Source organism: Telopea speciosissima, chromosome 4, assembly GCF_018873765.1.
Source record: "Telopea speciosissima isolate NSW1024214 ecotype Mountain lineage chromosome 4, Tspe_v1, whole genome shotgun sequence".
NCBI classification, from domain to species: Eukaryota; Viridiplantae; Streptophyta; class Magnoliopsida; order Proteales; family Proteaceae; genus Telopea; species Telopea speciosissima.
In genome coordinates, this window is record NC_057919.1 from 55,041,032 (window position 1) to 55,053,357 (window position 12,326).

Here is a 12,326-nt window from a genome sequence, read left to right on the forward strand (position 1 = left end):
CGAAGATAGCTGACAACCAAGCATGACGATTGGTATAGTGATGCTCGGAAGAATTGTGAAGTTCTCCCTATACCTTATTCAAGACAAAGGGAGTAGGGGGCAAATGATACACCATGTTTTATCCACCTAGTCCTAACGTGACATGTGGAAGCTTGAGACCCAATAAACACGTTCCGTCCAAGACTCGCATATCACATGCGGGGTGGTTAAACCGGTATAGACACGTCATCAGAGACAGTTAAAGAGAATCCTGAAGGCATTATGAATGCTAACCGTAATCCACGTAAAGAAAGATTCTAATTGCTGGAAAATAGGAGAAGATCATTCTTCCTAGGAGGATCCTAAGCCGAGAAGGACTCAATCACTCGACAAGGATGGAAAGCGACTTAGGAGATCTTTGTAAAGGGCATTGGAGGGATGAAACTTGTATAAATAGAGGCCATTGAATCCCAAGGGGAGTAATCAATCAATTGAGAAATCAAGAAACGTTCAAGAGTTCTTTGTTTCCATTACTAGTTCTAGTGTTGTAGAGAGGGAAACCTCGTAGTTGAATAGTAACTTTCTTTGTGCAACAGGCTCACAGTTACCTTCTTGGGTTTTAGTAATTTTCCATTAGACCCTTCTACATTCCACATCGGGTGCCTACAATTGGGGAAGCAGCCAACTTTTGTCCTTTCCCATCAATTTTGCTCGATTTCCAATCATTTCCAGCTGAATCGAACCAGAATCGACACTGATCGATTTGGTCTCGATTCCGCTTATCTGCCAGAGATTCTAGTTTTGAATGTTAGAATCCAGAGATTCTCCCTCCAATATGCAGAGTTAGATGGATCTTTATCCCCTCCAGTTCCTTGCCTGACCCTATTCCTCTAACTTTGGGAGGGGGGGGTCTGAAATGACCATCCTACCCTTGCCCAAATACTCTGCCCAAGTGGGATCCTCCACTCCCCAATTAGAGGAACTGGGGAACTGGGCCGGGCTGGGAACTAGTGGATATAATTTTCCAGCGTCGGATTCCATAGTTAGGATATTGAAATTAGGATAGATCAACGGTCCATAGTCCTCTACTAAAATCAACACTTTTTTAATCTTGAAAAGTTGCTATTGATACACTACATTTTTTTTTTTCGGTACGAACTGATACACTACATGATACTTTGCCTTTAGCGTTAATATACCACCACACAAAGATCGCCAAATCAGGACATCTACTTTGCATTTGATCCGCCGTGTCATTATCCAACAACAAAGATTCCAAAATAGCGGTTCATACGCTGGGTCTATTCTATACTTGTATCGCACCCTTGCACCAACTCTTCCACAAAGGCTCGGAAATTTCTAGCTGAAGAACCACCTTTGCCCACAGCCTCCATGGCCAAATCCTTCCACTTCAAAGCGTTCCTTCTCATCTCCTCCCCATTCTCTCCTCCCATCACCATGTTCAGACATCTCTTAAGCTCCTCTCTCTCCACTATCCCTTCCCCTTCTTCACTCACTCTCGCCCTCACCCCAGTCCCAAACACAGCCTCTATCATCTTTGCGTTCGTCGGCTGGTCGGAAAAGTGTGGACACCCCACCACCGGCACTCCGGCGACCAAACTCTCCACCGTTGAGTTCCACCCGCAATGCGTCACAAAGCATCCAACTGAACGATGGTTCAAAACCTCCACCTGTGAACACCACCCCACTATCATCCCTTCTGTTTCCTCTTCCAATTCTAATTCCTTAATCTCACTCTCCGAAGACCTCACCACCCACAAAAATGGTTTCTGACTCGCCTTTAGTCCATGAAAGATCTCTTCAATCTGTTTATTGGGTAACACCACTAAGCTCCCAAACGACACATAAACAACCGAACCAACTGGTTTGGAGTTTAGCCATTCTATATAGTCCAAACCGGTCTTATTGCTAAAGAGATCACAGCCATAGGCTTTATCCTCTGATGGAGTCAAGGGGCCGATCCCGATAACGTTCAACTTGGACAAGGCTCTTAAGGCGGATTCTTCCAAAGCATCAAAGGTGTTCAGAAGGACACGTGGATGGCTATCTTGTTGTAAGGTTTGGAAGTGTTCATGGATGATTGGCAGCACAAAAGTGTGAGGGCTTGAGGGTTGGAAAAAGGAAGGAAGGTCTGGGCGTGTTAAGGGAGGCAATCCTGGTAGTTCGTCTATGAAGGTTGAGGTTTCTATCAGGCGATCGTGGCCATTGAAGAAGTGGTAGTAAAGGGCGAAGACGGTGGCTGAGGAGATCCATAAGAGGGCAGAGGGGATGTGCATAGCACGTGCAACGTCCGCAACCCATGGAAGGAGGATGGAATAGACTACAAAGGTTACAGGATGAGGCCCTTCGTTGAAAGAATTGATAAGGTTGGAGAAGGATTGAGAGCCCACACGTTTCATCTGAGCGGCGATATGGTTGGGGTCGTCGGAGGGGTTGCTGCCGTCGTCGAAACCGTCGGAGAAGAAAGCGAAGGATAAGCCGGGAATGAGAGGAAGGGTGTTTGTGTCTGTGTTTGTCATGAGGCGTTGGCCTTTGACGGTGGTGGCCAAAGTGACTTTGGTACCGGTGGTGCGTATGAGACGCTTAGCGAGCTGCAGTATTGGGTTGAGGTGGCCTTGGGACGTGAACGTGACTAGAAGGAAGTGACTCTTACGGTGATCCATTGATGCGGTTGTCGAGATTGAGTGAACTAATAAAGTCCTTTTTATTTGGAACTAAACCCTGTGGATGTGTTCTTCAATCCACTGTTGATCCCATGTGGAAGAACGAAGACTACTTTATCCAAAAAACCAAAAAAGTGGAATAACGAAGAGTGGATGTGATAGTAGCCGCCACGGTTGAAATTTGAGGTCTCGACCAGACAGGATCCAAATTCGGATGTGATCGATCACCAATACTACTCTATTATTGGATTGAATATCTGTTTTTTTTTAATAACAAAAGGATTTGGAAAATCTTTTTACGATTTTACCGATGAAGACGTTTGTTTAGGTGCTAACCAGCTCGTATTCTCACTTTATCAAAAAAAAAAAAAAAACAAAAAAAAAAAATTAAGGGTGTCAAAACCTAGTCAGAACCGTTGATCAATCGAAATTGACCAAAAAAACCCAAGATCAAATCGAATCGATCCTTATTGGATTGGTTTTGGACTAGGGCATGACGAGACCGGTTGAAAACTGAATTGCACTGGACTGACCGATAACAAATCGAAAACCAAATCGAATGAAACCGATAAGAAAATAATGAGTATAAGGTTATGAATCATTGAATTGATTTCAATATTAGTGAGCAAATTTATGGTTGTTAGATAAATTGTTACAAATCAATGAGTATGAGATTATGAAAATAGGGAAATTGATTTGTAAGAATGCTTGTTCCATTGATCTCCTTTTTAAGTGTGAGGCGAATGAAATATTTTATGTAGTTGAAAAGAGAAAGAGACGAAAATAGGCACAAACTGAACCCAACTTGTTTAAAAAAACCCGATACCAAATCGAATCCAAATCGATATCAACCCGTTATCATAAATCGAAATCGACACGAAGTCAAACCGCATCAAAATCGAAACCAAGCAGAAACCGAAAAGTTCTTATTGGATTGGTCTCGGTTTCTCTAAAAACCACACCGAAATCGAAAAACCCAAATCAAAATCGAACCGAACCGACCCATTGACACCCCTAGCTCAAATCATCTGTAGGTAGCTATCAATAATCTTGATCTGATACTATAAACCTAGTGAGAGAGGGAGAGAGAGTATATATATATATATATATATATATGTAAAAACTAGGGTATCAATTTAGGACCAGATTCGGAAACTAGAATCGATTTGGATTGACAGGAATCGAAATCGGACCACCCAATAGCTTATAGAGATGGATCTGGTCCTAATGATATACTATTGGTCTGGGTTTTCCAACGGTTCTAGAACCAATAGCCCATTAAGGACCCGGGAGCACCGGAACCGTTGAAACCCGATGATACGTAAACAAATCGAATGAGAAATTTAAATCTGAAACCCCAAAAGGCTTTAAACCCTAACCTAATAATAGTATTACATTGCTTGGGACTTTTCAGTGGTGGCGTTCTTTTGCTGTTCTTTAAGTCATCAGTATATGAGTTGAGTCTGAAATGGAAATCATGAGGTCTTAAAGTTTGTCTCCTTATTTATACATGCATCAATGTCTTTATTTTGGGTTCTACAAGACTATATCTATTTATGATGAAGCTCCTTCCTAGAGAAACTCTCATTGTCCTTGTTTTTGGGCTCAATATGTTTGGAACCGATTAGGAACCAAAATCGGACCACCCATTAGTTAATGGTCTTGGGTCTCAGATTTGGATCCAGTAAGCTTATTGGTCCGATTATTGTCTTGATACCTTAGAGTCAAAACCACTAAGGATCCGGACCAATAGCCTCGAACCAGACCAATTGACACCCCTAATAAAAACATTGGAAACCTTAATTGGGTAATACACGGAAGGTAGAATAGATAACAGTCTAACTCGCACTGTATGAGTCCTAATATATCTGGTAATCAAGTATTGAGTTCCCATGTGAACATGGTAACTCAATATTTGGTCAATACACACCCTCAAGTGGAAGGGTTGAGTCATCGGATTTTCAACTATCCCGCATAAACTGAAACCAGGCTATTTGGTCCTTGGTGGAGATGAATTTGACTAAGAGCTCCCACTTGGCAATCTTGTCGCGCACAAAATGAAACTCAATCTCGATGTGTTTGGTACAGGCATGAAACACAGGATTAGCAAAGAGGTGAGTGGCTCCAATGATATCGCACCATAGAACTAAGAGGGTGCCTAAAGGGTAAGACCAAGCTCACCAAAGAGAGATTGTAACCAAGTGAGCTCGGCGGACAAATCAGCTAGAGCCTGGAACTCATATTCAGTGGAGGGCTGCACCACTGTGGATTTGCGATAAATACTGCTGCTCTCCCAGTCAACATTAGAGAAAGCCTATAATGTGAGATGGGTGATTTCTCAAGGAAAGGCCATGGGACCAAATTTGCTTCAAGTACCGAAGTATCTGTTTCACAAGAGACAAATGATCTGCAATAGGAGCGTGGATATATTGGAACACACGGTTCACAACAAATGACACATTAGGGTGAATGAGAGTGATGTATTGAAGAGCACCTACAGACGGTACTAGCTAGCATCGGTATGGGGGACACCTCCTGAAGCTGATAGCTTTGTAGTCATAGCCACATGGGTAAGTACTAGCTTGCATTCGCTCATGTTAGCCCATTGCAGGGGATCACCAATATAATGGGACTAAGACAACAGGAAACTGGTGGGATGAGACATAGCTTCAATACCCAAGAAAAAATGCAGTGGTCTCAAATCCTTGATAGAAAACTCCATGGCAAGGTGTTGAAGCATAGAGTTAACCTAAGTGGGATCCTTACTGGCAATAAGGATATCATCCACATAGACCAAGACATAAACACGTAAGTCAAACTACGGTCCTGGGATCATGTCATGGTTTCCCTAGGAAACTATTTATAAACCAATTAGGGTATTGCATCTCCTAGGTTAACCCATGGTTGCCTATGGGCACCCTATTTTAATTTTATGATTTCCTATGGTCGCTCATGAGAACCCTGGTGCATCCCAATTAGGGTTTGGTCTGATAAACCAATGCCATATCCTTCTCTTTTGTGTCCCATGAAATTATGGAACCCAAAAGAGATGAAAAATTCATCTCTATTCCATCCCATGGAAAGAGGGATCCATCCCCTACCCAAATGCGCAGCGAAAAATAATTGATTCGAGTTACTTTCAGATCCCATGAATAATCAATAGGAATTAATATAGCAGTGTTAACCTGATGAGCCTCAAGTGTTATTCCTCTAATAGACAATGGTTCTTCCTCTAATGAGCATTCCAAGCAAACAGATCTGAACCTCCAATGGTGCAGCAAAGGTTCTTTAAGCCAATCCTAGATGCTCTTCAGTTCTTCAAGTACAAATCTGGGTTTTCAAAACCCTAACTCTCAAACAAAGTAGAGAGCAAGAAGAAGAAGAAGAAGAGATCACAAGAGAGAGAGAGGAAAGCCAAAAACCATCCAAGAGGAGGAGGGGCAACCAAAAACATGGAGCACTGGCCCCCCTCTGTGTTTTCGGTGCTTTAGATAATGTTAGGGTTTTTTAAAACCCTAGATGGGAAAATAAAATCCCAGTGACAGTCAGACTCTCTCTCTCCTTGTTTGGCTGTTCTGTTTAAACTCAAAGTGCTTCTAATTAGTGAAGAAGTAGAATCTTAGGGAATGATATAATTAATTACTTTATTTAATTTATGGATAATTATAATTAGCATCATATCCATTAATTATATAAAGAACCAATTATTTTAGTAAATTCCAAATAACTCCCTACATGATAATAAATTATCATATACAACCCCCCTCACTAATCAACACCATCATTATGGAATCTAGGGCATGTACACTTGTACTGCCAAACCCCATTCCATACCATATGTCCATATAAGAGTGTCTATGTATTTGATCGAGTCCCCCAAAACTCGATAAAACACTTCATTCAAATAACTACATATAATCTATTATTTTATGTAAAATAGGTTTTGCAAAAACCATTTCCAAAATGGCACTGGATCCAGATTTTGATCCGACCATACACAGACAATTTTAATCTTGGTGTTCCCCAATTGGGCATTGGTGACCATGTTGAGTAACTCCTTCACTCACAAAGTATTCGCGCATTTCAAGAACACCGGCTTTGTCTCACTTGGGTCTCAGTCATTGATGAACCAAAGAATGCAATCACACTTTGCAGTGACAGGGTTCCCTCAGGTAAAGGGTGTCGATGACACATGTCTATCCCTTCCTACATTTGACAGTAATACATAGAGAAATCAACAAAATAGATTCTTCACTAATACACACATCGATCATATGAGTACTCGCATTCGTACCCTGACATCACATGTCTAGGCATACCCAATGTGACGACCATATGATAAGGGTGCCCAGCAAACCCTAGTCGTGATTACCATTTTAAGTAAAAGTTACGGATACATAATGCTCAAAAAGTTTATATCGCATGTGATAATATTAAACCAAAATGTATAATGTTCAATATAAAGCAAAATCGGATTGAACCGGATCGAATTGGGTTTGATGAACACATAAATCCAACAATCTCCCACTTGTACAGTAAAGTCAATTTCCCATACATTTTAAACCCATGCCCTCCATGTGTTTTTCAAACACTCTAGGAGAAACCCTTTGTTATGAAATCTAACACATTTTCAGTTGTGTCCACTTTGGAGATACTCACGTCGCCCTACTAGATAATTTCTCTGATGAGGTGATACTTCTGTTGCACGTGCTTGTTCCTCTGATGAGCCCTAGGCTCCTTAGCTTGTGCAATGGCCCCTCTGTTATGGGCTATAAGCCAGAAAAAAGATATGTGACATGTGAAAGAAAGGATGGATGCCTCATAGGTTATTCCCAGAGGGCTAGTCGGGTTGACCTTGGTGACTAATGCGGGAGCTAATCGGTCCTCTCTGACAACTAGGTATATCACGGGAAGGGGTTAAAAGGCCGCAACAGGGATACATGTATTGGGGATTGTAGTAGCACTAACCTGTCTTAGTTGTGACATTAGGTGGCTAATAAATAAAATGAATTGCACCTCATGTAAGACTCATATGGTTGTGATTGCACATGCATGCATGGTGATATTTCATTCATGGGCTTAGTGGAGCTCACACTCTGTTATATATGTTTTTGTTAGATGATCCTACAGGTGGATGTTACTATGGCTAGGAGGCTTATCTCCCGGAGGCGAGCTATGATAGTTATGACGATATTGGTATGGACCCAGACGGAGGTCATACCACTGGTATGAGTATTTTTGGTGGTAGCTGAGGATGACCCGTTAGGGGTGCTGCTGACTCTATTTTGATCTTGGGACTCCTTTTGTTTTGTTGGAGATCCCACTTTTGTACAGCTTTGCTTTTGGGGCTTGGGTTACCTTGCCCTATTTATATTCTTTTGTATAAAGTTGTTTCTAATAGAGTTAGGAGTTGCTTGTGTTCTGGGAGTGAGAGAGAGAATGAACAAATCACTATGATGTATATACTTTTCCTTGCTTTGTCTGTCCTTTTTAAATGTTTAATGTAATTATAGCTTTCCGCAGCACTCTGCATTTTACATCTTGTAATATTATGGATGTGTGTGTCTGTGAATGGATTAACTGCTTCTAGATCCTTGGGATTTGGCGGATTGCTACAGTGCAATTTGGGTAACCTACCTAATCCTCCTAGGGGGTGGTTTGGGGTGTGACAAAGCTTGGTATCAGAGCAAGAAGCTCTTTCAACATTCACAGACAGCGGAATAGGATTAATAACTTGCATTGAAGTAAAACACATAATAATTAAATTAACAGGGGGTAAATGTAAATAATAGATAGTAAAGAAAGATAGAACACTAACATTAAGCTTTAATAAAGACTGAAATATGGTGAAAGCCATTACATTGACGTTTAAATTGAAAGTACTTCTAGATACAGCCAGCAGGGAAACAAAAAAAAAAAAAAAAAAACTGTAAGCAAAGAATTGCATAACCCATGATAATAAAAAAACCAACAAGAACTACATAAAGTTAAGCTGAAGTAAAAGAGACCCATTCCTAGGTATGAAATTGAAGCTGGGGGACTACTCCTGTGGAGGCCGAGCCTGTCGTAAGTTAACTTAGTAGTAGGAATCCTAGAAGTCAAGGCGCTGCTCAACGAAACCTACTCTCCCCTCCAGGGAAGTGAAGCTCTGATCCATCCATGTCAACATCTGAGCAAGCTGAGTGTGGAGGCCTCGAAACTGTGCCATCATGTCAGACCAACCATAAGACTCAGACACCTGAGGTGGCACCTGAGAACTAGAAGCTCTAGTCGGCCCATAGGAAGGTAGATCTCCAAATTGTGCACTAGGATCCACCAGATCACCCTCCTACTCACCCAACCCAGCTCCCTCTACTACCTCATGTCCCTCCTCCATCTCCTCCACCTCAAACTCAAGATCGCTATCTGGTTCCCCCTGCATCTTCATCTTTTGGATGGAGGTTTTGCTGATAGGCTTTGACCTATCACCTCCCTCGTACTTGCCAGCAAGAGTAACCCCAAAATACTGGAACACATGAGTCATGAACTTCCCATAGGGCAGGTTCCCATCTGATGGGTTCTAAGCATGGTAGAGCGTCACTTGCATCAGTAAGTAAGGGATGTTGATCTCTGGACCCCCCTTGCTGGTCGGGAGCAAGCAGTAATTAATGTATGCCCAGAGCATAGAAATACTACCCCGGTTCCCACCCTTGGGATAGATGTTATAGGAGATGCATCTACTAATGATCCTGGCAATAGGCTTATAATTCGCCTCAAACTTCGAAATCCCTTCAGCCCCAGTCAAAACTTTGAAGACCATCCTCCTGGTCTCTAAAGAAAACATATAAAAAATGTCCACCCTAGGCTTGTAGTAGCACCTGTCGCCTATATTGGGCAGCCCCAAAATCTCTGCTAACGTGGTAGTGGTCAACTTTAAGTCTACCCCTTTTACCCTACTCTGTAATTCAAACCCTTGCACCCCAGAAGTCGGTATAAGGTTGCAATAGCAATACAGAACCAAGTTCTGGTAGCACAGCAGCGTAGGAGATAGCATCGGTGCCTAGCCTAGGGCATTGAACTTGGCATAGAGCCCGTACTGGTGGAAGTCATCTACTTGCACCACTCTACCATTCATAATGTTTTTAGAGTGGAACTTCACCCAATCTTGCGAGTGCTCATACCTGGAGAACCAAAATCGGTCAAACTCCGGTTCCTCGGATGAGGAATCTTCTTCGAGTGATGGAGAAAGTACTACCAAAGATGAAGAAGGCACTAGGTCAAATCGTAGGCGCTTACGGGTCATTGCCTTCCATGCTCTGCTGTATTTGCCGCTTGTAGACATGGTTGTTGCAAAGCAAGAAGAAGAAGAAGAGGAATTAGGGCACAAAATAGTAAAATCAAACAAAGAAAATGCAAAAAAAAAGGGACAGAAGTCCTATAACAGTGAAAATGCGAAGAAAACCTACTATGGACTCGCGTAGATGTGTGGGAAACTTGCAAAGATGCTTGGATTTTGTGGGGAATTAGCCCAAAAGAACTTTGGAGCACTACCCTAGTGGTTTGGAGCTCTCAAAATATAATTTAGAATGAGACAATGAGCTCACGGACTGTTTATAACTGAGCTCTGATTCTCTGGGCGATGCACTGAGCAATTGAGCCAAACGCCTAGTGAAACACCCAGAGAATGAAATTTCAACAGGAAATGTAATTTTAACACATGGGCTTATGTTTCCCATAATGTAATGGTATAAATAACACCATTTAAGGTATTTGTATGATAATGTGAATAAAAAATAATAAATAAATGCATATAATAAATATCAATATTAAGCAAAATACATAGATGTATACGAGGTAGGGTAAATAAGTAGGAAGTTGCAAGAAGAAATTTTTTTTTATGTAGCCTAATTTGGGCATAAATATATATATATATATATATACACTTGGATGTATGGATCTCTGTGTGTGAAGAACTCAAACATAGATATGTAGGCATAAATCGTAATGTGTAATTGCAAAGTTTTGGGAATTTAGACGTTACTTATAACACTGTGCCTACAAGTAGGCCATACCACAGCCTAGCTTAACCAAAGTTAAACCCAATAGGCTACAGAGCAAAATAAGGAATTTATACACTGCATCTATCCCTACCTAAGTGGTGTGTTAGATCTAGTAGAACACTGTAGCATTGTGTGCAAACTCGAGCTGGTCCATTTACTTTCTTGTCTATGTTGCTTTAATTACCTATTGTGTTGAGCATGATTTGAGTTAAATGACCATAGAAACCTAATACCTAGAAATTCTCCATAGTAGGATCTGACTGTGTTGTTCAGGCTTAAAGACCCCAGTAACATGCTCTACATTAGACGACGGAGGAAGAGACTAGCTTGGATTCGAGAGATTCAGTCCCAGGCAGGAAATTAACTGATTGTTTTCTTGGCACTCGCAGATACTAGTGGATCAGAGGATCGTGCCATTTACCTTACCCAAGAAGATGAGGTTAGGAGTGATATAGGATACCTATACATACAGGCTTTTATCACCGGGAAGAAGTTTGAGAGACTCGCATGCTAGGCCCAGGTATAGATTAAATAAGTATTCACTAATATAAATTCTTAATTGGTCATCTTGCATAACATATCATGGCATACAACATTCTATAGATATAAAACTCTTAGTAATAGTAATTGACAAATATCACTTCTTACTAGAATGCTAACATTTGTACACTGGAACTGTGGAAATGACAACATACATGTGATAGTTAGAAATTATAAATTGTTCCCGTTAAGGGTGTGAGAATATTGAACATAAAGCTTCTTTCAGAGAATCAATCATGGCCAATACTAGATCCAACCGAGGTGGTCGTCGTGGAAGATGCCCTCGATTTATCCCAGAAGTTGAGCTACGGGATGGAGCCAAAGCTCAGAATTTTGAAATATCGGTTACTTCGCCGAGGGTTCCAATGGCTGCCTAACCTACTACCACTGTACCTCAGCCAGGTATGGCAACTGGAGTGGTGAATACCATCATAACCACCATGATGCGGACCATACAACAACAACAGGAGCTGGTGGTCCAAATGTCTGCACAATTGGCGGCCATGATGCAAGAGCGAACAGTGCCACCACCACCACCCAACGGGCCAATACAATTTTCCACCACTTGTGCCTCAACACACAGCGGAAAACTTTACAGCTAAAGTGATGGAGAGATTCAAGAAGCTCCAGCCGCCTGTGTTTTCTAAGATAAATTCTGAGGCAATGTAGCCAGAATGGTGGATTAACTCCTTGGAAAAGGCATTCAATGTATTTGAGTATACGGATGCGCAGAAATTGATATGTACTGGATATCAGCGATAAAACGAGGTGGAAGCATGGTGGAAGGCAACCAAGCCTAATCTTGAAGCAGCTAATCCAAATCCCACCTGGGAGCAATTTAAAGAAGTTTTCTTTAAGAACTACTTCCCTGAGAGCTTTAGAGACAAGAAGGAAGTTGAGTTCTTTGCTCTCGTGAAAGGAACCAAGACCGTGTTGGACTACCAATAGCAGTTCGAAGATTTGTTTCATTTTTCTCTGGAACACTAGAAGGGGGAAGTTAGAAAAATAAAGAAATTTGAAAAATGACTCAAACCAGAGATCGGGTTTATTTTGTCCGTCCTAGATATTCAGGACTACGCTCAAA

At 41.5% G+C, this 12,326-nt stretch overlaps 1 protein-coding gene across 1 annotated transcript; it reads right to left on the minus strand.

The window, feature by feature from the left end:
• Positions 1–1,277: 1,277 nt before the first annotated feature.
• LOC122657880 (phloretin 4'-O-glucosyltransferase-like) lies at positions 1,278–2,743 on the minus strand. Its single transcript, XM_043852674.1, has one exon. It carries the CDS (start codon positions 2,661–2,663, stop codon positions 1,281–1,283), a length of 1,383 nt encoding a protein of 460 aa, XP_043708609.1. The 5' UTR covers positions 2,664–2,743; the 3' UTR covers positions 1,278–1,280.
• Between the last annotated feature and the right edge of the window lie 9,583 nt (positions 2,744–12,326).

Bases quoted from the DNA above. Each gene is read 5' to 3' on its own strand.
- LOC122657880 (XM_043852674.1), bottom strand. From the start codon at position 2,663: ATGGATCACCGTAAGAGTCACTTCCTTCTAGTCACGTTCACGTCCCAA.